The sequence below is a fragment of the Camelus dromedarius genome, chromosome 28 (assembly GCF_036321535.1).
Source record: "Camelus dromedarius isolate mCamDro1 chromosome 28, mCamDro1.pat, whole genome shotgun sequence".
Classification (NCBI taxonomy): Eukaryota; Metazoa; Chordata; class Mammalia; order Artiodactyla; family Camelidae; genus Camelus; species Camelus dromedarius.
Window position 1 is genome coordinate 27,362,532 of NC_087463.1, and position 27,715 is coordinate 27,390,246.

The 27,715-nt window shown below is 60.5% G+C and overlaps 1 protein-coding gene across 7 annotated transcripts in view; it reads left to right on the forward strand.

Moving 5' to 3' along the window:
- Positions 1 to 351: 351 nt before the first annotated feature.
- NFATC1 (nuclear factor of activated T cells 1) overlaps positions 352 to 27,715 on the forward strand; it is a 90,064-nt gene continuing 62,700 nt past the window's right edge. For 2 of the 7 annotated variants that reach the window (XM_064480460.1, XM_064480462.1), the window contains exons 1-2: positions 352 to 596; positions 14,040 to 15,138. In XM_064480460.1, the coding sequence (XP_064336530.1) occupies positions 470 to 596; positions 14,040 to 15,138 (1,226 nt within the window). In that variant the 5' untranslated portion in view covers positions 352 to 469. Of the gene's footprint in view, positions 597 to 4,883; positions 5,334 to 14,039; positions 15,139 to 27,715 lie in introns of those variants that run through there. The other 5 variants (XM_031441711.2, XM_064480463.1, XM_064480464.1 and 2 more) reach the window with 4 other exon arrangements.

Consider the following 27,715-nt stretch of genomic DNA (forward strand, 5'->3'; position numbering starts at 1 on the left):
GGCTCAGCGCCGGCTCGGGCGGGCGGGGGCGTGATGTCACGGCAGGGAGGGGGCGCGGGAGCGGCCGGGCCGGCGGGGAGGCGGGGGAGGTATTTTCCAGCTTTAAAAAGGCAGGAGGCAGAGCGCGGCCCTGCGTCAGAGCGAGACTTAGAGACTCCGAACTCGCCGGCACAGTCACCGCGCCGGGGCGGGCGGCCGGGCGCCGGGACCCGGGCGCGGGCGCACACCTCCGAGCCCCCGCCACCCGCCACCCTGGTCGGGTCCCAGGGCCGCAGCCCGGCCCCGCCACGCGCGCACACGCCCCTCGTAACATTTCCCCGGGGCGCGCGGCGCTGAGCCCGGACCGACGCGCGTCCGCAGGGGGCGAGGGCGCCTTCCTCCCGAGACGACCCCGGGCGGCGGCGCGGGGCGCCCGCGCCTCCCGCTCCTCCTCCTGCTCCTCCTGCTCCCCTCCGCCGCTGCCGCGTGGATGCCAAGTACCAGTTTTCCAGTCCCTTCCAAGTTTCCACTCGGCCCTCCGGCTGCAGTCTGCGGGAGCGGAGAAACTTTGGGGCCCTCGCCGCCCGCCGGCGGCACCATGAAGTCCGCAGAGGAAGGTAAGCTGGCGCGGCCGCAGCCCCTCACTGCGGCCCCCAGGCCCCCAGCCCCGCGCCCCCAGCCCCGCGCCCGCCGCGCCTGTCCGGTCCGCTCCTGGCCGGGTCCCGTCCCGGGGAGGGGGAGCAGGCCGGGCCAGGGTCTGCGCGCAGGGAGGGGCGCGGGCGGCCCGGCGCGCGGCGGGCGCGCTGCACAGATTGGGAAGCGGTGTCCCCCTGGTGTTTCCCCAGAGCAGCCCTGATTTCGAGCGCGCCTTCTTGCCAATAGGTGTCTCCTCTTCTCTAGCGCTGAGTGCGCGCTCTTGGCCTTCGCTGGTGCAGCCTCGCGGCGGTACAAACTCAGTTCAAATGCAGGCGGCTTGAGGACGGGGCGAGGTTAGGGCCGTCAGAACTAGGAAGGAAAGACACTTTGGGAAGAAGTGAGGTTTCTTTGGGAAAGGAGTATGGCCCAGTTACTTCCCCAGTGGGGCAAGGCCACCCTGTGGCTTCGAAGACTGGCCATACAGCGAAGTGTGGGGGTTCTGCGCCCCTCCACGGGCTTAGTCGGTGGGGGGTTCTCTCCGAGAGCTGGCTCCCCGAACTGCCTCCAGCCAGAGCCGCTCCAGGCCGCGCCATCAGGCTGGGGGCCCGACCCGCAGGATTAAAAGCCATTGAAGGTACTGTTGGGCACAGCCTCTAATTCAAGCCATGTTGCAGGCTTATAGGATTCATAATCTTACACAATCATAAGACTTGAGAGTTCCAACTGCAGAAAATGTTTCAGGACAGTTTGAAAAGGGACCGCCAAGTTTCAAGCTACTTGCTTAGAGTCAGGAAGATGGCTTAAGAGTCTGCCCTGAAACCTGGTGATGGCAAGGCGCTGGCCACCCTTGCGTGCAGCCTCAGGTCCACAGGTTCCCACTCCCTCCCTTAAAAGAAGCACTCCTGGGACCCAAGCAGCCCACAGCTCCTACTGGTCAGGGTTCCTGAAGGTGTCTGAAAATAGCCTGGGAAAGGGTGACCAGCATCCTAGTTAGGGATGACGATGGCAAATACGTGGTGGAAACTGGGAGACACCTTTCCAAGTGCCTTATCAGTGCTGAAGTATTTTATTTAAATTATTTTAAGAAAACTGCCAAGCCTGCCAATGTGTAGTGAGTGCTCTTAGTTTATAAGGGCAGACACCCTGCTGGGGAGCGCCGGAAACTCAATGCTGCTGCCTCCTGCATGGTTCTAATAAATGCAATGGCTGCACTGCCATTTGCAAGGACAGCCAGCTTGGGGTAACGTCCCCATGTTCAGCAGACATGAGCTCAAGCCCACACACTCAATACAGGAAGGCCGATGTGGCCAGGGTCCTGCTGTCTTATGTTATTTCTACGTGTTGTGCATCACGGAAGGTTATCTTATGTTTCTTACATTTCACCCCAATTTAGAACATGGTTAAATGTAAACTTCGGGTAAAGTTTACAGGATGAGCTCTTACTGTGAAAAGATTTTTTAAAAAAATTGTTGAGGTTTTGATTTGAAATCTTTGGACACGTATTTCAAAGTTTTCTCCACATATTTCTCTTATCACTGCTTTGAAAAATGTGGGTCTTTCAAAGGTTAGATTTCTTGAACAGTCGGTGGTCTGTCTGCAGTAACCTTTTCTCTTACAAGAGGAGCAGGCATCTCTGGGGGTGCTGTTTACTGTTCATGTTTCCTACTTAAGGAAACGCGTAAGGTGCCTCTGCTAAGACACAGCCCCCCGGTCCCAGGGATGCGCTCTGACTGAACACATGTGTATTTTATAAGGACTGCAGAATTAGGCTTACCAGAATGTATGAGCTAATCCTTCCCATCGACAGGCGCTGGACGGAGAGGCAGAGCCCTCCCTGCAGGTCCACGCCTGCCTGGCTGAGAGCTGGGGGACTGCGTCTGGCCCTTCCCCGCAGGCCCGGCCAGGCCCTCGGTGCCCAGCGACACACTCGGCGATTCCCGGCACTGCCCTCCAGTTTAATGAGCATCTGGTTAGAGCTCATTAGGCGCTGTTGCTTCTGAAGGCCCCGCGCTTGTTTTTCCGCGTGGGGAAGGCAGAGAAATGCAGGCCTTGTAGGTACACCCACCCACCCACTCAGAGGTTGCTCCACACAGAATGCCCGGGGCTCTCCAGAACAGAACAAAGCCCGCCCTGTTCTCCCGCCACTTAACTCCGTGGCGTTGTTTCCTAACCCAGATTAGTGAGGGCCTGCTGCTCTGTCACACCCAGCGCTGGAGCTCTGTGCCCTGTGCACACCCTCCGCCTCTGAGAGGAAGCGCCAAGCTAAACATTTCCATCAAGACAGGAGTGTCTGCTGAATTGGCAAATAACTCCAAACCATTTACGAGATGAAAGGCACTAGGGGGGTGCTGGTAAGAGGAGCAGTTAAAAAACAGCCACCCTATCTGGTTACCTTTGGGGATCTAAATCTGGTGGGGGGGGGTGTCAACTCAGCCTTAGGATAAAGCCGTCCTGAGTCGTGAACCTGAGGGGCTCAGGTGCCCCCGACGGGTAAACCCACATTCTCCTGGACAGAACAGTTCAGCAAAAAGTTTAACTGATGGTAAGGGCTGTTTTTGTGAGTAAGTTTTTGGTGAGAGTGAGAAGGTGGCTGAAGTTAAAAAAAAAAAAAGAGAGAGAAAATGAAATGTTGCGGCTTCTGAACGGAAAACAGAACTTCCATTTGCCTGAAGGTCAGCAAGAAACGCAAACTACAACAAAACAGCCCTCCAACATACATCTCAAAGTTAGAGCTATTATTAGAAACTAAATCAGGCCAAAGTGAACTATAGTTTATCACTGGAGAAAAGCAGGCATTTGAAAAGGGTCATGAGAGGGAAGTTTTTTTGGGGGGGGGTGGCCATGTGATTCGCAGGTTATCTGCTTCCGGAAAAAGCTATACCCCGGGGACCAGCGGGCCCGCAGGGCAGAGAGGAGGACACGGTTTAATTCTGCAGAGTTGCAAAAATGGACACGTGTGTCACCCTCCTCCTTTCTGATTCCATTCCCCCTCCGCGTGTGATCCCTAGCTTCTCAGTCCTCTGCGATCATTCTTGTGCTGTTCCAGACGCTGGTTTCGCAGGTGCCAAGCCCCCGGGCAAGTCAGAATAAAGCAGAAGGGGAGAGAAGGCCCTCAGACGGGCCTAGCTTTGTGTACTGGCTCTGCGCGGACCCGCTGCTCCTGCGCCCTGGCCTTGGGTGGAACCCGGCGCTCTTCCTGCCCTTGGTCAGTCTCTGGGCGCTTTGGAGGCGCTCACGGATGGTGGGCAGGCTGCTTGTGCGCGCAAAGGCGTCAGTACGTATTTCAGGAAGCTGAGGGACCCACGTGAACGGCTTTACAAAAAAGAAGGGTTGCCAGTTAGGGGCCAGCCTGCAAGTGAAAGGCCGCGCGTAAGAGTGGACAGCCGTGAGCAGCAGCGCCGCTCCACTGTGCAAAGGAGAGCACGGCCCCAGTGCCTCCAAACCTCCCACCTCCCTGACTCCTTCGGGTGGCGTCTTCAGCTTCGAGGGCTGGAAAACCGTGTTCCCTGTGTGCATTGCTCGGGTTAGGGGAGAAGCGTGCTCCTTCGAAAGCGAGCCCTGCTATCCAGGGGCTTCCACTCGGGGCCCAGGCTGCGGGGCTCCGGCAGGACGTGCGCGTCGTACACTCGCAGCAGCAGAGCCCGGCTGCTCCTCCCCCTGGAAGCGGCCCGGCAGCTGGGGGCCCCTAGGGGCGAGTTCAGCAGACCGGCGGACGGCGTCCGCAGCTCTTTGAGACGCGGTTATTGAGCTTCGCGTCCCTCCGTCTTCGGGAGGCGCGAGCCAGGCCCGCTAGCCGGTCGGGGCGGCGCGCTCCACGCAGAGATCCGAGCCGCGCGAGCCGGCTGGCGGGCTGGCGGGCGGGGGTCCACGGCCCGCTCTCGTCCCCGCCCCCTGCCCCTCCCCTGCCCCTGCCCGCCCGGCTGCGGCCGCACTGGCCCTCAGGCCCGGGGGCGGACGGAGGAGGCTGGACCCCGAGTCTCCCCACCTCCCGGGCGCACGTGTACGCCCCTCCCCCGCGCGGACCCAGGGGACCTTCGGGGGTGTCGCTTGCGCGGGGGCGTGGACCCCTAGAGCTGCCCGGGGACCCCGGCGCGGGTGCGGGCGCCGGGAGCTGGGACACCAGTGAGAGGCGTGCGCTCCAGCTCGCCCGGAGAGTTTATTTAAAACTCGGAAGCCGGCGGCCGGCGAGCCGCTTGTTTATGTAAACCCGGAAACAGCGGGGGGAGGGGCGCGGCGGGGGAGGGCCGGCGGGAGGGGCGCGGGCAGGAGTCACGTTACCCTAGGACGCGCGGCCGAGCGCAGGGCGCAGCCGAGCCCGGGTCGCCGCGACCACAGGTGCCCGCGGCCGGGGACCCGACCCCGGACCCCGACCGGACCCCACCCCGGACCCTGTCCTGGACCTCGACCCCGATCCCAAACCGGGATCCCGACCCCGACCCGCAACCTGACCCCAACCCGGGACCCCGACCCTGGGCCTGACCCCAGACTCCAGACTCTGGACCCCGCCCAACCCCAGCCCCGGTCCCCGACCAGGACCCCTGACCTAGAATTCGGACACCGACCCTGGACCCCCGACCTCGTACCCGAACCCCGACCCTGACCCCCTGACCTCCGACCCTGACCCAGCATGACGGGGCTGGAGGAGGACCAGGAATTCGACTTTGATTTCCTCTTCGAGTTTAACCAGAGCGACGAGGGCGCCGCCGCGGCCACCGCAGGTGGGTCCGTGCGGGGCCCGGGCGTGGGGGCCGGGGGCGCGGGGCCGGGCGGGCCGGATCCGGGTCCGGAGAGCCCGCCTCAGGGGCGCGCAGTGGCGCCCGCCCCTCTGCCCAAGGCGCCCCCCCAGTCTTCTGTTCCCCCTCGGCGTCGCTCAGGGAGGGGCACCGAGGGGCCGGCGGAAAACAAATCAAGTTGAGGGGCGAGTGTAGAGAGGCCCCTTTCGGGGCGGTAGGGTCCCCCTAAGTGTGCTAGACTCGGGGCCTCACTCCAGTTGGGCTCCGAGCATGATCGGAGCGGGGAGCCTCCTATTTGGGGCGGGGTGGCACTCTCGCCAAGGGACGGAGTGTCCCCGATCCTGGACTTGAACGCACGTGAGGCGGGGCCGAGACCCTCAGGTCTGCCCCCTTGCGCTCCCTGTGAGGTCAGCCGCCCTCTCCCTGTAAGTTAACAGCGGAACTAGCCTCGGACCACCAGGTGCGGGCCTTTTCTTTCTTTCGTTTTCTCTTCCCTGTCAAAAATAAGGCTTCCACTTACACAGCAGGTAAAAGAGCCCCCCAGCCCCCCAGGGCGCCCCCCGGGGTGCTTGCTGTTAGGTAAGACTAGGCCCTTGAGTATCAGACCCGCATTACAGGAAGACGGTCTGTGCGGGGGGTGGGGGCGCCCTGAATGGAAGTCACTACAGCCCCTCCTTGCAGCCTGGCTCTCCCCCACCTGTCTTTTATGTCCTCTGTCGCCCTCCTTTCTGTGTCTGTCTTCAATATATTCCCTCTGTCCCTGCCCACGTGGCGGTGTGGTGGAGAAGCTGAGCCCAGCACACTTGGCACGGGCAGGCGCTGGTTTCTGCAATGACTGTATAATATTTTCCGTATCATTCACCGTCCCTCTTTTAAAAGTGCAACGTCCTGCTCATTTAAAAAAAAATAAATGTTCCAACCAGGCCGAGGCTGCCTGATCTTTCTTATCTGCCCTTTCTGAACATCTTCTCTTTTCCTCCTCCTTGGCTCGGGGTCTCCAGGCCTCTGGAGTCAGTGGGAGCCAAGGCCCCTGAGGTTGGAGAGAGAGGTGGCTGCTTGAAAGAGACTTGGGGCCGGAAGTGGAGAAATGGCCTGGAGGCGCCGTGCCCCTGCTTGGGCGGCGGGGCGGCTGCCTGTGGCAGGTCCTGGATGTTCCTGGGCTGCTTCTCTTTTGGTGTCCACCCCTCACCCCTTTCAGTCACTCAGTAAATACATTTAAGGAGAGATGCTCTGTGGAGGTGGGGACCACACTCCTGACCTCTTCATGGAGTGAAAGCCGCCCGGACAGAGACTTCCACTGCGAGTCCTGTGTCCCCAGGGCTGTGCTGCGCTGGGAGGCCAGCCTGGTGGGTGCAGGGGTCCTGTGGTCATGGAGCTTTCTGAGTTGTGGAGGCCTCGCGGTCTCCCTGTGCCTCTTTGTGTGTTTGCTCCTGCGGACAGACAGGTGCCTTTTAAGCATCTCTGCCAACTGTGTGCCCCTCCCATCTCAACCCCCCTGTTAAAGCCTCCTGTGGGAAGGCCCCGGGGCGCCAGCACCTGGGGCCCAGCATTCTCCAGCTTTGGGGGCGGGGAGGCCTTAGGCAGCTGGAGAGTGTTCTGGGCAGAGATGGAAAGAGCTTCTTCCTCTTGTCATAGTGTTAGAAAGAAGTTGATAGAAAACATGCCTTTTTATATATTTCTGTGAAAGACATATAACTTTTTTCTTTTTTATTAAGACTTTTCAGAGCAGTTTTAGGTTCACAGCAGAATTGAGAGGAAGGGACAGGTTTTCCCAGGTGCCCTCTGCCCCAATGGAGGCACAGACTCCCTCCCTATTAGCGCCCCCACCAGAGGGGCGTTTGTACTGTTGTTGGACCTACACTGACACGTCATCACCACCCAGAGTCCTTAGGTTCACAGGGTTCACTCTGGGTGCTGAATGCTCTGTGGGTTTGGATGAATACATAGTGACTCGTATCCAGGATAATTGTCACCAGAGGAGTGTTACTGCCCTGAAAACCCTCTGTGCTCCACCTGGTCCTCCCTCCCTCCTGCGAAACCTTGGCAGCACTGATCTGTTCACTGTGTCTGTATTTTCGTCTTTTCCAAAATGGCCTATAGTTGGAATCACACAGTTTGCAGCCTTTTCAGATTGGCTTCTTTCATTTAGTAACATGCATTTAAGGTTCCTCCATGTCTTTTCCTGACTTGATCATTTTTCAGTGCTGAATAATATTCCATTCTTTGGATGGACCAGAGTTTATTTACCCATTCAGTTCCCAAAGGACATCTTGGTTGCTTCCAAGTTTTGGTAATTACGTGAATAAAGTACTTTCTTCTTCTTCTCATTAGTTATTACAGAACATTGTGATTGTTAGTTATTGGGTTACTGATCACATTGTATGTTAGATTATTAGAATGAATTCTCCAGCTCTGGATAGGTGACAGAAATGGCTTCACATTATTTCTGGAACCAGCCTGGATAGGAATAAATGAATGAATGACTAAATCTGAGATGGATTGTGAAGTAAGGTAACATAGAGCTTTAGAGGTTGAACTAAAAATGGGCACTTTGTCAAAAGGACATGGCCAGCCTTGAGCACAGGGTCCCTGGTCTCTGTCGCAATTCTTCCTGCGCCCAGGGGGGGTGTCCTCTAAACTGTCACCCTGTCACTCACACCCCTTCATGCACTGAGGCATGTGGCACCCTGCGGTTCAAGGGGGCGACTGGGTCCTGGAGTTCCTTTTTGCTAGAGTGCTCAGCAGGTGCAAATAGACAGTCAGGTACCATTTGTTGGGAGAAAGACAAGAGAACTTTTTAAATGATCTTCCCAGGGCTGGGCGGGGGTGTTTGCGCTCTGGAGGCCTCGGCGTCTTCCTGTCTCCGCGCCCCGGCCCTCTGGGGAGCGGCTGGGCAGAGGGCTTGCCTGTCTGGAGAGCGGGCAGAAGGCCTCCTGTTTCTCTCTGGGTCTCAGGAAATAGTGGCTCTGCTGACAGCCACGGCGGGCGTGGCCCCGCTTCCCGCCCCAGGCTCCTGTTTTCTAAGTTATTTTGGCCACGCTCTGCCTGACTGTCGCCGTGGCAACCCAGGAGGAAGCTGGCCGGCCCCTGGAGGCTCCCAGCACCGGGCCACCTCACGGCCTCCGCGAAGGCGGGTGGTTAGCTGCCTTCACTGCTCGACAGCGGCGTTTCCCGGCTCACACGTGAAACGGACGTCTTCTGAGAAAGTGAAGGTGTGGAGGCGTTTCTGTTCTCCATTGCGTTCTCAGCGGTGGAGCTGTTGATGCCAGCCCATCCAGCCCAGGAGGGCACGTGGGCATGGCCTGCGATGCACCTGCTCCGGGGCGGAGAGGCCCGGGGACACCGGACACCGGAGTGGAGGTGCCCCGTCTTTAATATGAGCAGCCCCGCCACCCTCAACTTACCCCAAAGCCCCAGAGAGGTTTCCACCAGCGGTGGCTCTTTGTAGAGGAATTCTCTGTGTGTCTGTCAGGGGAAGACCACAGCTAGTAACGGACAGCTTGGATGGTTTTAATTCCTTAAAAATGGTGTGAGAAGGGGAAGATCTTAGCCGATGAGATTCGGCCGTCGGGGGCCTGTGGGAGGAAGGAGGTGTGTGAGGGCAGGCCTGCTTGTTGGCCGCCCGGACGAGCCATTCTGTTTGCCTTTGTAAACCTTCTCCCTGGCAGGCGACTGGGTGACCGGTGCCCTCAAAGCTGTGTCTGTCTGTCACCCACGGGCCTGCCCCGCCCCGGCCGCCCTCAGGCAGTGCCTCCCGCCTGCTCAGTAAACAGCTCCCAGCAGAAAACGCCTGGCATGGAGCGTCTTTGGTGTTGATTTGTTTTGTTTTGTTTTGTTTTGTTTTGTTTCCACTACCTGTGAAATTATAATCCTGCCGTTTCGGGCGCCGCCCCACAGCGAGGAGGTCTGGCCGGGCCTGGGAGGACGGGCTGGCGTCACAATCGCCCCAGGTCTATTTCTAGCTCCGTGTCCTGCGCTTCAACCCCAGCAAATGCTACCAGGGATGTTCCTTAAAATGAAACACACGAGTCGCCGTGGCAGTCACCTCTCCGCATCTGTGGAAGGCGGCAGGGAGCGGGCAGGGACGTGGTGGCTCCCGCTGGAAAGCATGTGTTGGACGGGGCGCCCGCCTGTGCAGAGAGTGCGGCAGCCGTGGCACTGGCCTGGCTGCGCTGCGGCGGGGCCCTGATGTCGGTGGGGAGTGGTCTGAGGTGCAGTGGGCCTTAGGAGGGACACGGGTATATTTCTGTGGTTGCTCAGAAATAATACGATTGTCTGGTTCTGAAGAAGACTGTTTCTCAGGGTTCTGTCGGGTCTGCTGAGGACTGAGTTTGCAGTGGGCGCTGGGCCAGCCTGGGAGCTGAATTCGCCGGCTGCCGGGCACCCCGCTCCCCATGCCAGTGTCCGGCTCTGCACCCCGCGCACCTGTGGGAGGGGACGGGTGTTCGGACTGGAGGTGGCAGGAGGCAGTTCGTGTCTTGAGACACGAGCCACACTTCCCGAATTTCCATTCTATTAAGCCGTTTTGAATGCGCTCCCCCCAGCATTTGCTCAGCCTCCCGCTCTCTGTGCCGCCCGCCCTGGGAGTTAATGAGCCTCCTTGGCAGACAGCCAGGCTCCGAGGCAGCGGCAGAAGGTGGCGGTGATGGGAGCCGCGCTCTTCAGTGGCTCCTGACATGACATGAACCAGCCCGAACGTCTCAGGATTGTTAAGAAAGTTACTGGAAATATTTTCATTCCATGTAAATGTCATCCCTTTGAATAGCTAAATAATTCAGATTTGAATACGGTTTAGGTGGGTAATAAAGCCAAACAGAGTGGAAGCTGGGGGGCAGGAGGGAGAGAGGCCCCCAGGCGGGAGGGCAGGACCCGGGCTGCGGGGTCTTGGTCCCGGGCAAGCTGGGACCACTACCTGTGTGGGTCTTTGTTCTCAGAGGGAGGGCGTTGTCATCAGGCTGGCTGAGTGTCCGTAATGAAGTTCAGGCCTTCGAGGCTTTCGCTTTGGAATTTATTTAATTAAGGAAAACTCACGCTTAGGTGGGTCTTTTTTGTGTGTTAATAAAGGCTTTATTTTTTTTTTCTTTCCTTTGTTGGATCATGATTATCGGCAGTCTTTGGTTTACATAAAGTCCCCTCTTAGGGTGTTCTGGGAGTCAGCGTGCCTGCCCCCCCATCCCAGTCTCCCCCCTGGGCTGGGGGAGGGGCAGGACTGCTCCTAGACACCTCGCTCGACTCGGAGCTCGAATGTCCAGCCGGCGCCACGGAACATGGCTGAGCCCCGTGGGCAGGCGGTGGGGAGGCCCCAGGACTCGCTCTACCATTTGCTGGGATTTTCTTTGTTTTAATTCTCAGAATTACCTTCCTGCCAAAAAACAGTAGATCATAGATTTGCACGAAATTCTTCAGCTGGAGCAGGAGTTGTGGGGATCCGCCCATTAGACCCCTTGCATGTCCGCACGGCCGCGGGGTGCTGGGGGCAGAGGGCTGGGGGGGCCTGTCCCAGCGCCACGTCTGGGTTTGTGGGGCACGGTTTGTACGCTTCTGTCAGCCTGGGCCAGGGCTGCCCTTCCAGAGTCGAGGGCTTGTCTCTGAAGTGAAATTCTTTCCTCATTGAACGCTGATGGTCACATGGAGAAAAGGGTGCCCAGCACGTGGCCACGTACCCAAGGGGGCGGGTCTGCGATCTCTTCCTGGGCGTTCCTGATGCTGCCACCTCAGGACAGAGTGTCAGGAAGACAGCGGGGCTCATGGGATGTAGCGGTTGTCCCGGGAGCGCCCGTGAGAAGGGGTCCTTCGTCCACCCATTTCCTCTTGGTGGCCGGGAGGTGCGTGTCCAGGCTGGGAAGGCCGCCGGTCCCTGTGGTGACCAGGGGTGCAGGTGGCCTCCACACTGGCAGAGTGGTGTCCATGTGCTGGCTGCAGACTGGCAGCCGGGATGGGACAGGTGCAGACCCCACACTCACCGAGGTGGAGCCAGAGACCCCAGGAGGGGGTAGAAACCGCCCAAAGAAAGACGGGTTCCAGACGATCTAGCGCATGCAAGGCCAGGAGGCCGTTGCCTGCAGTCACGTCGAGACGCGGTGCCGGGAGGAGGGGACACCTCTTTAATTTGGAACACGTCCGACATAGTAAAGCTGTTTGCCGACTTGTCACGACTGCAATTCCTGCCCTGAACGGACACAGATCAGTTTGTTAACACGCTGCCTGTTGATCACGCTCACCGTCACCGTCGTGGTGCAGCAGTGGGGCACGCCGCCCACTCTCGCTCCTGCTGGACTGGTGACACCTGCCTTCCTACCCGAAGCCACACAGGGACTGTTTTCACCTGCAGGGCCTAGGGACACTGGTTCTGTTTCCTGTTTTTTTAACTAGCCGTTCTGGTTAGAACGGTCTGGACAGGGCCGGGCTGGCTGCGAGGAGAGGCCCTCTGGACGTGAGAGCCGGGGACACATGCTGAAGGTGCCTGTGATGTGCTGCCGTCTGTGGCCAGGGGAGACGTCTGTCTGCAGAGCCGCCCGTGGACCCCTTCGGGAGGAGCAGTGTTTAGTCCCACAGTGACTGAGGGCACCACTGCAGCCCTATGGGGCCGACCTTCCTGAGGCCCCGAGGCCCCTGTAGGGCTGACACCTCACAGGCCCTGGCCCGCCTGCTGCCCGGGTCCCTCTGGACAGCGCAGGTGGCCTCCTCTGTGGCCAGGCCTGGGTGTTCGTGGACGAGGGCCTCTGCACCCGCCCAGCACCCCACGCCCAGGCGAGCGGGGGCCTGAAGGCAGGGTGTCCGCACCTGTCCCAGGAGGTCACCGCAGGGGGGCGTCTCTCCCAGGGCCGCAGCCCAGCCTGCAGCCCCAGACCCCCTCCTCCTGGGGAACCTTGACCGTGTCCTCTGGGAATTCCTGTTCCAAGGTTATTCACTTCTTGTTTGATTTTCACAAAGATTGTAATTTCATTTTTAACCCTCGATTGTGGTTTTTGTGGTAAAAGTCAGTAAGCCTCTGAGGGTGTTGGTGTGATTGGGGGACGCAGCAGACAGAGGGGCTGTGCCCGGCGTTGGGGTCTGGCCTGTGGAAGAGAAGACTGTCCTTCCCTCTGGGGTGGGGGTGGGGGTGGGGCGGTGCAAGGGCGCAGATGCGGCTGGGGAGCGAGGCTTGGGGGCAACAGGTTTGTGGGCAGGTGTGTCCTCGGACCCCCGGGAGCCCCCCTGCCCCAGCTCCCTCCTCCCGCTTGGGGCCTCTGATTCCCTCAACTGCAGTTTGTTTTCTTGGCTCAGCTCAGTCTCTCCCCAGGGCTGTTTAGAATCCGGCACCGATTTTGAGCATCTGGAAGTCTGGAGCTTTCTCTCCAAAAGGCAGCGCGCCCTGACACCCCGGGGTGAAGGCAGGGCCTTGCACTCCCTCCAGGATGTGCCCAGGGGAATGGCGAGCAGTGCTTTCCTGGGAAGGGGGTTTAGCGTGTCAAAGGCAGAACTTCTTGGTAGCAAGGACTATAAAAGACTGGATTGCCAGAGAAGGTAGTTGAACCCCTACTTCTGGAAGGAAGCAGTGGTGGAAACGGACTCCCCCCACTGGGGCTGCTGGACCCACTTCTGTTAGTGAATACGGTGGGGCGGAGCCTGCATTTGAGGCCCCTGATTTTCTGGGGTTCGTCTAGGCGAGCTTCTGAAGCCAGCACAGCAGGAGGGCAGCCCTGCCCTCGACCACAATACCTCCCAGTGGCAGAGTTAACCCACGAGCGGGGTGTATGGTTTCCAGGGGCTCTTCCATTATTCAGAGGCCTGGGGAGACTCACCTCTCGGTGCACGAAGATGAGGTGCCGAGATGTTATAAAAAGTCAGTTCAAATCGGAGGTCCAGAGTGTGGCTTTCCTGTTAAAAACTACTAATTATACTAGTAGTGATTTTTAGAAGCATTTCGAGGTTGTAATTAATATGTAATGACTTTAAATGTGACTGCACATCGATGTTGCCTGCTGTTTTTTTTAAGAAGAACTCTTAGGCCGTGAGTCACCATCGGTGTTTTCTGTGAGAGACCCCGGTTTCTGTGTTTTCATCCAAAGGTGCTTTCTTTGTAGCTGGTGATTGGGGCACCTGCATGCGACTAGTCTGTTAAAATGCCTTTAGATGTGCGCGTCCCAGCGTCTAAAAGCCAGCCACCAGGCCACCCCTCCGCCAGTCCACCTGCCAAACCCTCCTCCAGCCCCCACCCTGTCTGCTCACTGAACAAACGGAGCACAGACTCCGTGTTGAGGCCCCGCGAGTTGCACTAGGCTCACCCAGCAAAGGTCTCTGCCGGCCCAGAACTTGGTTTCTGCGGGCGAAAGACGTGGTGGACGAGGAGATAGGCGTTCAGGAGGGAAAATCCAGTGAGGGGGGATGTAAGTGTTGGGTGGGGACTGGGATTTTGAGAGGGTGGCTGGCGGGGGCAGGTTTTGAGTAAAGAGCAGAAGAAAGTAAGGGGCCGACCAGTGGTACGGCCTTGGGCGGGGGGACGCTGGGGCAGAGGGAAGCCCTGGTGTGGAGAGCGAGGAGGGCCTGGGGAGGGGCTCGAGCTGCCTCCCGTTGGGGCAGCAGGAGCTGAGCGACCCCGCAGGGCCCCTGCCCACGGGTAGCGGGGTGGGGCAGGTCCCCGATCCTGGGTTCCTAAGCCTGTGGTTTGTGTCTGGGGACCAGCCGCTCATCCCTCCCTTTTCCTTCCAGAGCATTACAGCTATGTCTCCTCCAACATCGCGCCTGGCCTGCCCCTCACTGTGGCCCACCCCTCGCTGCCAGCCCCATGCCATGACCTGCAGACCTCGGCCCCGGGCGTCTCAGCCGCTGCGTCCGCGAGTCACCCCTCGGGGTACGGAGGAGCTGTGGACGGCGGGCCCTCAGGCTACTTTCTCGCTTCGGGCAACGTCAGGCCCAACGGGGCGCCGGCTCTGGAGAGCCCCCGCATTGAGATCACCTCGTACCTGGGGCTGCACCACAGCGGCAGCCAGTTTTTCCATGACGTGGAGGTGGAGGACGTCCTGCCCAGCTCCAAGCGGCCCCCGTCCACGGCCACCCTGAACCTGCCCAGCCTGGAGGCCTACCGGGACCCCTCGTGCCTGAGCCCAGCCAGCAGCCTGTCCTCCCGCAGCTGCAACTCCGAGGCCTCGTCCTACGAGTCCAGCTTCTCCTACCCGTACGCGTCCCCGCAGACGTCCCCCTGGCAGTCCCCCTGCGTGTCCCCCAAGACCACAGACCCCGAGGAGGGCTTTCCCCGCGGCCTGGGGGCCTGCAGCCTGCTCGGGTCCCCACGGCACTCGCCCTCCACCTCGCCCCGCACCAGCATCACCGAGGAGAGCTGGCTGGGTGCCCGCACGTCCAGGCCCCCGTCCCCCTGCAACAAGAGGAAGCACGGCCTCAATGGCCGGCAGCTGTCCTGCTCCCCCCACCACTCGCCCACGCCGTCCCCGCACAGCTCGCCGCGGGTCAGCGTCACTGACGACACGTGGCTGGGCAACACCACGCAGTACACGAGCTCGGCCATCGTGGCTGCCATCAACGCCCTGAGCACCGACGGCAGCCTGGACCTGGGCGACGGCGTCCCAGTCAAGGCCCGCAAGACCGCCCTGGACCACTCTCCCTCGGTGGCACTCAAGGTGGAGCCGGCCGGCGAGGACCTGGGCACCACGCCACCCACGTCCGACTTCCCGCCTGAGGAGTTCTCGTCCTTCCAGCACATCCGCAAGGGCGCCTTCTGTGACCAGTACCTGTCGGTGCCGCAGCACCCGTACCCGTGGGCCCGGCCGCGCTCGCCCACCTCCTATGCCAGGTGAGCTGGGCCGTGCCGCAGAGCCGGCTGTCAGGGCCTGGAGGCCGGCAGGGCCGGTTCCTCCTTGGGGGGAAGGGCTCTCTGCTTCCGCTCGGGGTTTGCTGTCCGCCTTGGCGCCCGCGGCTTCCTCCTGCCGTGTCTGGTGTCTGAGTCTGACCTCCTTTCTGGAGGCACCCAGGCGTGTCAGGGGCGGGCCCCCCTGAAGACCTCTCCTTCACCGATTCTCTGCTTTCTGAAGGCCGTCTCCACGTGAGGCCCTGTTCGGAGGTGCTGGGGTCAGGGCTTCGGGGACAGGAGTCTGCCCGTAACGGGTTTTCAGACACGTGCGAGGTTTCTGTTTTCGGTGGAGCCCGGCGCCTGTCTGTGGTTCTGCCCCCTACCCCCACCCCTCCCCGCCTAATTGCCGTCCTCGTCCTCGTCGGCACAGATGGGGCCTCGGCTCAGCGACTCCCCAGAGCCGCCAGCCCTGCCGCGTTTGGAACAACACGGCCTCCCCCTCCAACCCCCCGGAGACGCCCGCCGCCTGGCTGTGAGCTCGGCACCTCCGAACCCTCGTCTGGGGCTGTTGGGTTTTCTTCCAACGGCGTCGTGGCTGCTGGTGCTCCGCTGGGTCCACTTACTCAGCCTGGGGTTTTTATTTTTAACTAAACAGCTTTCCCAACAGGTGGCCGCTAATGCCCCCTGCAGAGCGCTTTCTGCTGCAGGGCTTCTGTCGGACATAGCCTGCACGCCGCCCTCCGGGGCCTCTGTCGCGGGCCGGGCCGCCCCCGCGAGGAGGCGTGTGCCGGGCACCTGTGCTTCTGCCTGTGGTTTCGGGTATTTGAGGCTTAGCGCTCTGTTTTCCTGCTCCTCTTTGTTAGGGGGCATTCTGGGGGCGAGGCGGGGAGCAGGCCCTGCTGGTGTCTGGCGGTCGTGCCGGGACCGAGGACAGCGCGTCAGCAAGCCACTCACCGCAGAGCTCGCTCCCTCCCGCCCAGACCCTCTGTCCCCACGGCTAACCTGCACACGGTGGACTCAGAGCCACAGGTGGCCGATTTAATTCTCGGCGCCAAATGAGCTTAGCTAAGCCGTTCTAGAGGTTTGTGGCAAAGAAAGAGCATGAGAACTGACAGTTGATCAACTGCTGAACACTCGCTTTCTGCCGCGTGTGTAGGCGTCAAGGGCAGGGAGAAAGCAGGACTTACCGCTGACTCCTCCCTGGCTGGCATCAGGGTGTGTCCTCATTTCTGTTGTTTGAGAAGCTGGTGTATTCAAAGTTACTCTCAAAACAAACCTATCTATGAACCTGGATTTCATTCATCAACGTGGGAATTAAAAAACCCACTTAGAGGCGTTTAAAACGTGTGGGAGCTGTTTCTGCAAGCTGTACCTCTTCATAACTTTTATTTAAATAAAAAAGAATATTTGAAAGCTGACCTCAAGCACAGACTCACACGCAGTCCGTAACCTTCTGCATGTTCGTGACCACGAAGGTCCCCGTGGCTGATGAAGAGACTTGGGTGAACCTACGTCAGAGAGAGTGAGGTAGTGACTGCTGCCGCGGCGACGACTCTGGCCTGCAGGTTTGGGACAAGGGGGGCGGAAGTTCAGGTGGACCCCCGCGTCTGCAGGGGCTGCCACGACAAACATGCGGACGCTCAGTCCCCACACATCTCGCGGAGCCACACCGCCTTTCTGTGTGGTTACGGGGGTGCCAGCCCCTGGCCACGACTTAATTTAGTGGCCCCTGTGAAGACCCTGAATCCAAGCACGGTCGCCTTCTGAGGTCCCGGCTGGGGACTCCGACCTGGGACGTTCGGCGGGGCCAGTTCAGCTTGTGACACCTGGTGTTGGGGTGGGTGGGACCCTGGTGCCTCCTCCTTCCAGGCCCCTGGCTGCCGGGAGCCTGCGGGAACACGGGTGTTTCTGGCGAGTTGTCCTCTGCACACCAGGCATCTTTACCCCGGGGTCTGGGCGATGGCCTTGGGGCCGAGTGACTCTGCCTCTTCCTGCCTTGGCTGTGAGCCCTGAGTGAGGGGTGATGCCCCCAGCACTCCCGTGAGTTCAGGCAAACAGACCTCGTGGATGCACCACCCTTCCCCCTGGGGGCTGAAGTCAGCTTTTTCCACTGTTTTGGTTCCACGCCAGAACACGTCTCCTGGTCCCCAGTGGTGGTACGTTTCCATGTGATCCCGTCCAGGTGCTCGGGGGAAGAGCGGGGTCAGCTGCTTGACCCATTGGGGCCGGTGACCGACTTCTTCCCACGGCTGCTGCTGCGTGTGCCCGAGGAGGGGGGCCAGCCCAGGGGACACCAGCGGGCGCCCGGGCCACACAGCTGAGGTGCGAGTGTTGGACGGCCTCTGGCGTCTGGGGTGGAGAATTTATCGGGACGAGTCCAGTCCCCTTGCCTGGGTGCAGCACCGCCGCGCACTGCTAGCTCTGTCCTGAGGGGGGAGGAACTTTCTCATGAGGAGTGTGCAGTGCTGGCCCCCCTCCCCAGGGGCCTCGGTGTTGTGGGACCATTTCCCCTTGGGGGTCTTTCTGCCTGGACAGCGTGTGTGACACGCCCCTCGGTGCAGAGCGGTCCGACAGGCCCCCAGGCGTCACAGGACGATGCTGAGTTCTTGCCACAGAAGCTGTGTTTGTGAAAGCAGCAGCAGTGTTGCACAGGAGTGAATAGTTTCAGAGTTTAGACTTATTTTGGGGCTTAAGAACGGTGTTCCTGCCTTGGAGCTCAGGAAACGCTAGAGCCCCCAGATCAGGGTTTTAGGTGCTCTCTGTTCTGCATTGGAGTCCGGCCACAGCCTCTTCAGAATGGAGAGGGTCCTCTTCCCACTGTGCTCCAGGCTGCGGGTGAGAATGACTAATTCTGCCGGCGACAGTCACAGGCAGCGCCCACAGTCACCACGTCCGCACGGTGGGAGTGGCCGGAGGCGGTGAGAGTGGAGGGCCCCTGCCAGCAAGGCCGGGGGCAGGAGCCCAGCGCGCCTGGGGCAGAAGAACCCTCGCCGGTGGGGTTGTTTCTGGGTGGTGGTTCTCAGATGGTGGCTTTTAGAGGACTTCATGCTGACCCAGAGGAGCTAAAGCTTAAGTGTCTGTGGAGCTGAACATACCAGAGCGCCTGTCAGGGCCCTCGCAGTCCGTCCTGTGAACTGGCTTGCGTAAAGTGTCAGCTTTTGAGGTTTTAGCGTCGTTGGCGATCTGGGTCCAGCATAATCTCTGAATTGTCTTTAAAGAGGCAAAGTCCATGAGGGTGTGGACTTAAAGGGAGCTGGGTTTGGAAGGCAGAGCGTCTTAAGAAGAGGCTTGTGACCGCAACAGCACGCTGGCCGGATTAACTGCCCGCCGCGGCGCGCGCTCTTTTGAGGGAAGACTTGGGAAGTAGTAGACTCCCGGGGGCGAGGGCGGCACAGGGACGGGGGCGCCGGGTCCGCTTGGTTCAGGGACCCGAGGCCTGCATGTCTGAACCGCTTATTCCAGGTTTTGGCTGCGACTGATGATCTGAGTGACGTTCATGACTCTTATGCCGCGCGTAAGCGTTAGCTCCAGAAGCCTGACGGAACCGTCGCTGACCCCAGCTGCGCTGCATCTGCCCGTTTCAGAGTTTATCCCCATTTGGAATCAGATTAGGTAAAGCTGGAGGCTGGTGACCAACCCTAGCGCGTCACTCCTCCCGGGCGGCCCCGGCCCTGGGCCGCCTGCGCTGGGGGCTTCCGCCGGGCCAGCCCCCAGCCCCTGCCAGCCCCCGCCGGCCCCAAGCCCCCAGCCCACAGCAACCCCCTGGCACCGGGCGTTTCGCTCATGGGTTGCTTTTCTGTTTGACGTCACAAAAGGAAGCTCTCTGAGACTGAGCTTTAAAAGAGAAGCCAGCTAGCGGGGAGCCTGTGGAATCGCAGCGGGTCTCTGCTCCACCCGAGCACTCGCAGGGCCTGTGCTCAGCCTCCGGGCCACCCGTTCAGGCCCCGTTCACAGTGGGTAGAGCTGGACTCTCGCCCGCGACCAGCTGCCCTGGAGCTGCCCCTCGTGGGCCTTTGCTCCCAGGAGCCCCGAACAGACTTCCCTCAAATAGGGGGGGCGGGCCGTGGGGGGGCTCCAGGGGAGCCTGAAACCTTCCTACGACATACGTGTCCTGGGCCAGGTGCTGACACGCCGCTGGGGGAGGTGGGAACCCAGCAGACAGAGGTCTGACCTTGACCGCAGCCTCTCCCAGAGGCTTTTGCAGGTGGATTCAGTCCCCAGGGCAGCCGGGGCTCTGCGTTTCTGCTGGTGGGCCCCTCGCCGCAGGAGCACGTGGTCTTAGAGACGCAGACCCCCTGCAGCTCACGGAGCAGCCTCCCCCTGGTTCCCAGAGTCGCAGTTGACGCTGTAAAAGGTGCTTCAAGTCCCGGCTTCAGCTAAGATGTGGGTTTGCAGTGGAGGGAGCGGCCCCGAGGTGCGGGGGACGTGGGCCCCTGTTTCTCTTTTTGATGTTATTCTGTGGATGTCTGTAATTATTGGCCATGAAGAAGAGAAAGAGAAACTCAGATCCTTTTGTGTTCCTGGAGCCGATACAATAATTTGCATCTTGGTGGCTTTGCACACAGATTTTCACATCAAGCCACTGAGATCTGAAATGCTGGCTGGTTTTGTGGGATAATCCAAGACTGGTCACGCCTGGCCTGGTCCTGCACAGGCCCCTCTGTCCACCCCAGGGCATGTGGGGGCGGGGCTGCACTCAGGTGTCTCAGGCACCAGCCCGGGCCTTCCTGTGTCTCCGACCTGGAGATTTCCCAGACTGTTGAGCCTCGGCCGGGAGGAAGCGTCCAGCGGCGACACGCGCCAGTGACCACAGACAAAACAGAGCTGATTTCTGCTCAGACGTTTTCCTCTGGGGCAGGTGTGTTCCGAGCTCGTCTGGGGCCCCACACACCTGCCACACACCTGGGCCGGCTGGGACCAGGTAACGGTCCCGTTGGGGCTCACACACATCATTGTGGTGGGGGGACGGTGATTGTCCACACTTAAAACTAGACCTTCTGTGCAAGTTAGTGGGCCTTATTTGCCAATTGTTTCTTGGTTCATGAGCAAAAACGTATTCATGTCATGATGGGTTTGTTTCTTCAATGGATGGTTCTGAAGCACCTTCTGGAAGCCGGGGTTGACCTGCGGCAGTAGCTGATTTTGAGTGAAGAAAGAGACTTCGGTGCTGTTTTTCCCCGAGATTTCCCATCTGAGTCCGTCTGTGCTCTGGTGCCCCTTCGCGCCCCGCCTGCCCCTCACGTGAGGGAGGTTTTGTGGAGAGGAGCCGTCTAGAGCTTGGTGCCTCACACCCCTGGAGCCCAGAGCGTTGCATTAATTATGCTCCGACCTCCCAGTGCCTCGGAGGGTCCTCGGGGCCTCTGGAAATGCCTGCTTTTCTCTTGAGAGTCACCTCCCGCAGGTGAGTATGGCCACCCGCAGGGCAGCCACACTGAGGTGCTGCTCTGTTTTCCCCGAGCCCAAAGCTCATTAGGGCCGTCCAGACGCAGGGACCGGGCACCGGGCCAGCAAGCCCACGGCTGTGGGAGACGGAGTGCGGGCATAAGCCCCATCTTACAGACGAGGACACTGAGGCATGTGGAAGTTCCTGGACGCACAATCAAAGAGCGGGGAGCCGTGAGGTCTAGTGACGCGTGCATGGTCACTGCAGGGCTCCAAGGCCAGGAGGCCCCAGTGACTCCGCCGGGGTGCGTCACAGGGGCCGGACACACGCCTGGAGGTGGCCCTGAGGTCTCACTGCTTTATCTTGAGTCAGGGGTTACAAGGAGGGGGTGAGGCGGCGGAGATGCGTGTGTGGTGAGGGGGCATGGTGGTCACTCGCTGGCGGTGGCCAGAGACCACAGCGACGAGGGGGCAGCACCCAGCTGGCTGCGCCTGTCGGGCACGGGATCTCCTCGGGCCCGAGGACGGGCTCTGCTGCGAACAGCGGGCGTCAGGATCTGAGCTGTTGCAGCGAGACCCTCCCTAGCTCCTGCGTTCCCCTGGTCCTTGGGAGCCACGTGCTGCCTCAGACATGTCCCTGTGGCTGACTCGAGAGCAACTGTATTTATTATGTCCTGAGCCACTGAAGTCTGTTTTAAACTTCGAATTTGGAAACCGAATGGCTACTATTTAAAGACTCTCTGGGCTTTTCTGTGGGCACCATATTAAAACTAAACAGAGGAGGGGTGAGCTCTGGGGGTCGCCCGCTGACTGTCCTGGTGGTTCTGTGGTGGAAAGTACATCGGAATGCCGCTTTCAGGACTAGCTTGTGCCCCGTCCTGCGTTACTCGGCGATTCTGAGCCATCCTTGGCAGCCGGAGTGTTCTCGCCCTGAGCCTTCATCTCTGCAACGACTGACTGGCAGCAGGCTCCAGTGGCACCTGAGACAGCATTTGGGCCTGAAGTCACTGTCACAAACATGCTGGAATCTGCCCCCTGTAGTGTGAAGGTCAGGGGAGCAGCAGAGTTTTCCCATGGGGTTCCTCACCCAGGGTACGATCCTTCATCCATCTGTTCTTTCTCCCTTCCTGCCTTGCCTCTTCTTCCGTCCATCCGTCCATCCTCCCACTCATTCACCCAGCCACCCACCCACCCATCATCCACCCATCATGCATCCATCATCCATCGTTTGTCCTTCCGCCCGCCCATTAACCCATCGTCCATCCATCATCCATCCGTTTGTCCTTCCACCCATCCATCCACCCACTCATCGTCCACCCATCATCCATCGTTTGTCCTTCCGCCCGCCCATTAACCCATCGTCCGTCCCTCCCTCCCTCCCCACTCCCCCCTCCCCCTCCCTCCCCTGGGCGTGTGACAGGCATGGGCCCTTCCCAGCACTCTTTGTCCTACTCCCAGAGATAAGCACGAGGGGACGGCAGTTTCCTCCCTCGTCCAGACAGTCCCGGGCCCTGCGGGCGGAGGAACCGGCTGCGAGTGCAGGTCCCCGACCTTGGGTCGGGGAGAGAAGCTCCCCCAAAGCAGCTGCCTGTCCGTCTCAGCTGGACCCCCAGACAAGAGCTCGTCCCGTCCCGTGAGCCGGCCCCTCACGCTGAATCGTGGGGACGCCTGGGGCCCTCAGACACGCCTTCGCCGTGTGTGTGGTCAGGGAGCTCTTAGGAGGGGGCCTGTCCTCCTGGGCGGCCCGCACCGCTGCGTGAGAGGAGCACCGGGGTTCTGCCCTCGTGGAGGAGACCCCCAGAGAGCCATCCACTCTGGGGAGAGGGGCTGGGCCCCGTCTGCCTGGGTGCTGCCCGGCTCCCCCATCCCAGGTGTGGGGTGGCGGGAGCCGTCGGGAAGCCAGTCTGGGATGGCGGGGCCTGAGCAGCTTACGTGGAAGTGGAGTGGTTTTTTATGGAGGGGGTGCAGAGCAAGGATGACGGGGATTTTCCAGAGAGCTGGAAGGAAGTCTCTGCCTCCTTGGAGCTCTCCACGCTCTGCTGGTGGAGCCACTGAAAGCAATGAATTCTTATGAAATTCCTGAGCCGCCATTATAAGAAAAAGAATCCCTCAATGGTGGCCTTGCCAGGCTTATTCTGAAAGTCAGGCTTGTGATCGAGTTTGAGTGGAATTCCTGACCAGATGCAGGCCTGGCAGGACTCCCACAAGTGGGGAGCCTGAGCAGGTGGGCTCCCCAGGCCACCCTCCCCTGCTGAGCACGCCCCAGTGCTTGACCCCATCTGGGCCCCAACCCCCAGGGACCAGTCAGGCCCCGACGGGGCCCCTGGAGGGCCCCGAGCTCCACGCTGTCAGCGGCGGACAGGCGGGTGCTCCGTCCGCACGGCACCCCGAGGGCGGGCAGTGGTCCCTCCTCTCGCCTCGCTGGCCTCCTTCCCTTGTGCTGCCCAGACGTCCCTCCTCCAGCTGTTTACCCAACCCAACGTCTCCGTAAAGCACCTCCCAGCCCCTGGGTGCGTCGGCGCCTCGCCCCGCGCAGCTCCTGCCCCTGGGCCCTGTCAGCGCCATCCTGAGTGACAGCGCAGAGGGGCCAGTCCCACAGTCGGGTGTGACAGCCCGAGACTCCCAGCCTCTCTGGGCACGAAGTCCTGCCTGCAGCCTCTCCCCTCAGCCCCACCCGTGCCGTCCAGACTCACCAGGAGTGAAAGGCTGGGTCTGAAGGAGTTTTCTAAAGACCCATCCTGGACAGCGGCCAGCCCCTCCCTGAGAGGTGTTCCCTGGAGGGTGGGAGGGGCCCCCAGGACATGACACCTGGAGGGGTACCCGCGGTGGCACTACTGACAGCAGGGTGGGTGGCAGGAACCCACAGGCCCTTCAAACCCCATGGGATTATCAGCCGAGAAACCCGGCTTTGCCCGGCGCACCCACCTGGCCTCTCCCCATGGCCCCTGGCCGCCCCGCAGAAGGGCCGGCCCCCTTGAGTGGGAGGAACCGTCTCCCCCAGGGCTTGGCCGGCGGTGTCAGGGGCCACGGCTGGAGAGTGGGCGGCCGTTGGGTGAGCTGGGTGGTCCTGGGCGCAGCCCCTGCTCCACGGGCCTCTGGGGGCCCAGAGACCCTGCGTAACAGCCCAGAACTGAGCTGACGGCCTTTTTTAAAATCAGAGGGAAAAAACAAAACAAAGCAAGTGACAGAAGGCCCTGGCTCCGACTCTGGGAGAACGTGTTCCTTTCAAACGTGGGTAACGTCCTTCCCCTGAAGCTCTGGTGTCTCTCCTTGGGCGGATTCGAGGCCTGCCAAGGGCAGAGTCTGTAGCTTCAGCTGCTGTAGAGGTGTGAGAGTCCCGGAAGAGCACCGACCAGCTTTTCCTAAGTGGTGAGTCCACGTGGGCCCAGCTCTCAGGAGGCGCAGAAGCGAAAGGGTTCTACCCAGACCGTCTGAACAGAGGCGCTGCCCCCCACCCAGCGCCTGTCCACGTGAGGAGAGCTTCAGCCAGAGGGGCTGGCGGAGGCCCCGTGCGCGGCCGCCTGGGCGGTGGGGCTGGGGTGCATGTTGGTTCTCAGTGTGGGGTGAGCCCGGCCTTTCTGAGGAAGGAGGCTGGCGGAGGGGCCTCAGGCTGGGTGAAGCCACTTTCCCGAAGTCGCTGCCTCCGGCTCAGAACAGTCGCTGAGCTCCCAGGGCAAGGGCGGAAGGTGGGAAAATGGGTTATTTTGGCGGTTTACAGCTAATATCCTTCACCGTTTTTCAATGTAGATAAGCAAAAAGAAAACTGGCTCCCCGGCAGCTCCCTGACCGGAGCGTCATGGGGACGGATGGCTGTGGCACGCGTCCCTGGGACTGCTCGTGAAAACGGCTTTTGGGCTTTCACTCGTGTTACAGAAAACCAAACTTGTACAGAGTCCAAGACGAGTCGCGGGTCCCCATGCTCACCCCTAACCTGGCCGATTAACTCGGGGTCAGCTGGCCTCACCCCGACCCACAGCCGGTTACTTTGCAGCAGAATCTCAGACCTCACTCAATCTTATCCATCGACACTGTGTGCGTCTTCCAAAGATAGGCACTCGTTTAAGAAACTAGTTGTGACGCCAGTAGAGCCCATGCTAGGAAGCTAACAAGTGCCTTGAAATGACCCCTTAACCGAACAAGTGAGTGTTCGGATCCCCGATGCTGTGTTATTTTCTTGGCGGTTGTCGAGTTCTGGCCCCGTTCCTCTCGGTCATTCTGGTGCACGGTGTCTGCCTCCTGCGCACACAGCTGTAGGGGGCTCGGCGGTTCCCCGTGTCCCATGGGGCACGCCTCTGTCCCAGGAGTTCCCTGCTTTTCCTCAGGCTGGTGGAGACCCCGGGCCTTGCTGGGATCTAGGCAAGTGATGGGCGCACGTCCCTCCACCGCACCTGGTGGCGTCTCTGGTGTGTGGTGGTTGGCGAAATGGTTTAAACGAGATTTTCAGCTCCAAGTGGAGAGGCCTGAGGCCTGCCCCGTTCACTGGCCATCGGGACTCACGGAGGGTGGTAGGGACTGAGACGAGGCTCTCCCGGGGCCCTGAGCCCTGCTGTTAGTTGAAGCTCGCTGCCAGGACCTTGGTTCTGAGTTGGCGTGAACGGTCTCCAGTCTCTGTGGTCGGCGCTGCCCTGAGCTGGGGCGCTCAGGCTGCACAGGTGGAGCCTGTCACGCAGGCTGATGTTCCTGGTGCCGGACCGGGGTTGGCGTTGGTTGGAATCGGGAAGGGCGTAGGGGACTCGTGGTGCAGAGGTCAGAGCTGCAGTCTGGCAAACACCCTACCCTCTCCGGTGCTGCTTCTGCACAGCTGCTGCTGCAGTGAGGAGGGCCGTTTATGAAACCCTGTGCACACGGGAAAGACCAGGCTGGACGCACAGATGCCAGGGGCAGCACTGAGCAGGCGTCCGCCGCAGCCAGTGGAGAGGAAGGGCTCCCAGGGGTCAGCGCGGGGCTGCTGGGCAGCAGGGTGGAAGGGCGTGGACGGGCCTGGGGACCCGAGCAGCTGAGAACATCTCTGGTTTGGGAGCCCAGTGCGTGGGTGGTCTCCGGGCTGTGAGCTCAGCTTGAAAAAGTCCTTTACCCCTTTCTTGCATGAAGGAAACAGATTCAATAAGAAACAGAGGCTTTCTCGTGGGAAATGGAGGGGGAGCAGCTCTGGGGACGGGGTGACTCAAACCGGGAGTTCTCCCCACGGAGGCCTCGCCCACGCTTGTGCCCAGGAGGCCTGTCTCGCTTCCTGGTCCTCAACAAGGCGAGCGCTCCCGGGGGCCCGGCGGGGGGCCGTGGAGCCGGCATCACCCTTCAGCCTTGGCCCAGGGTGAGCCGCGGGCACTTGGCCCTGACTGCTCCCGCTGCTCCGCCGGGCGGGGATTCGGGCTCAGAGGCCTCCTCATCTTCAGATGGGAGCAGCGGGAACGCAGTTTGGATCCTTATTACCAAGCACGCAAACAGTTTTAAAAACCTCTTATTTGAAAGAATTCCAGAGTCACAGCAAGTTGCTCAGAGATCTGTGTCCCCTTCAGCCAGCGTCCGCAAAGCTGGCACATCCGTGATGGCCACTGTCGGCGCCTGGCCCCTGATGTGTGCGCACACATGAGCGCGCAGCCCCGCGGGGCGGGAATTGGGTGTGGAAGGCGGGTCGAGGGCCCCCTCTTGCTGTGGTATTCCGTCACCCCCATTTCACTGGCAGGAGAACCTCGTGAGGATTCGAGGAAAAGATGTGACTTCCGTTGGCCCCAGGCTCTCGTCTGGAGCCGGCTGAGGGCTCCTGCAGGGTGCAGGCCCTGTGGCGCAGACCCCCAGAGGACGGCCCTGGTTCTTAGTCGTTGGATCTTGACCTGCTGCCCTGGGGAGGAGCCTGTTCTAGGCTTTGCAGACCGAGCGTGGCCTCAGGCAGGTCTTCAGGCCTCCCCCAGACTCCGCGCTCCCACCCCAGCACATGTTCCTGGCCTTGTTTCCTGAGTTGGTCCTTCACATGAGGCTTACACGCCCCACGCCCCATTCTTCATGAACCATTAGATTTTAGATACAGTCTTTTTACTTAGATCAACAGAATGTATAAGACAGCACAGAATGAATACAGTGAGCTGGACTTTCAGACTGGAGACGCGTACCCCTCCGGGGAGGGTGCTCTGAAGTGGGCAGACGCTCGGAGGGCCTGGAGCAGCCCCTGGAAGACTGTTACCCACCCGGGACCTGTGCCCCCGCCCCAAGCCAGCCCTGCCAGGCCGACCTCGTGCGGAAGCCCTTGGCTCACGGGCCCCTTCCCCCGGCCCTGTGACACTGACAACCTGCAGCTTCATCTGAGAACTGCCTCCGTCGGCCACGGCCCAGGAAACCGATAAACGCATCTTGGAACTTCCTGGATGAGGACGACTCCCCTCCCCACCCCACCCCCCGATGGCTGTGGGATGCACTCAGAAGCAACCTGGCATTTGGGATGGGGGGCTCCTGGCTCTGCCCGTGACTTGGCACTTCTCTCGCCCGAGCAGACGCATGCTCAGCACACACACGTGTCTGCCCGGCTCTCGCTGGTCATGCGCTCCAGTTCTCCGAAGCTGTTCTCAGGGAGAACCAGCGGGCTGTGTCTTAGCACCGTGCTGAAATGGACTCGGAACGGAAACAGCAGACGGGAAGGAGCTGGGAGGGCGGCGGCCAGTTCAGTTGTCCCCTGAGGGAACCTGAATTTAGGTTGGCCATTGACTAGAGGATTTTCAAGTGAAAGTTGTCCTGGAATCTGCCAGACAGTCTGAGGAGGGGGTTCCCCGGGTTGGAAGGCCTCCCACTCGGACAGTGATTAGAGCCCAGTGGAGTGGACTCGGGCTGAGGGACACACAGAGGCCTCCTCCCTGCCTAGACCGAGGTGCCCTGAGGGGCCTGGTCATCCTGGCCTCCGCTGGCCCCGACTGTTGGATTCTCAGGCCTACATCCATCGAATTTGCACGATTTCCAGTTAGGATTGTAAGTTTCTGGCTGCAGCAGCACCGATGAAGCCTCTGCTCGTGTTAGAGTCTTGGATTTTCCAGGTGAGGCCAAGGGCTCCCAGGCGCCTTCCCCCGGCCCCGTGACGCTGCAGGAGCTCTGGTTGCTGGGCAGCGTGGGCGGGCCAGACCCCAGCTCCTGTGCGAACATGGGGGCCTTGCACAAGACTGTGTCTTTTGGGGGCTGACCTGTGCCTTTTTAACGGGCAGGACCCTGGAGCATG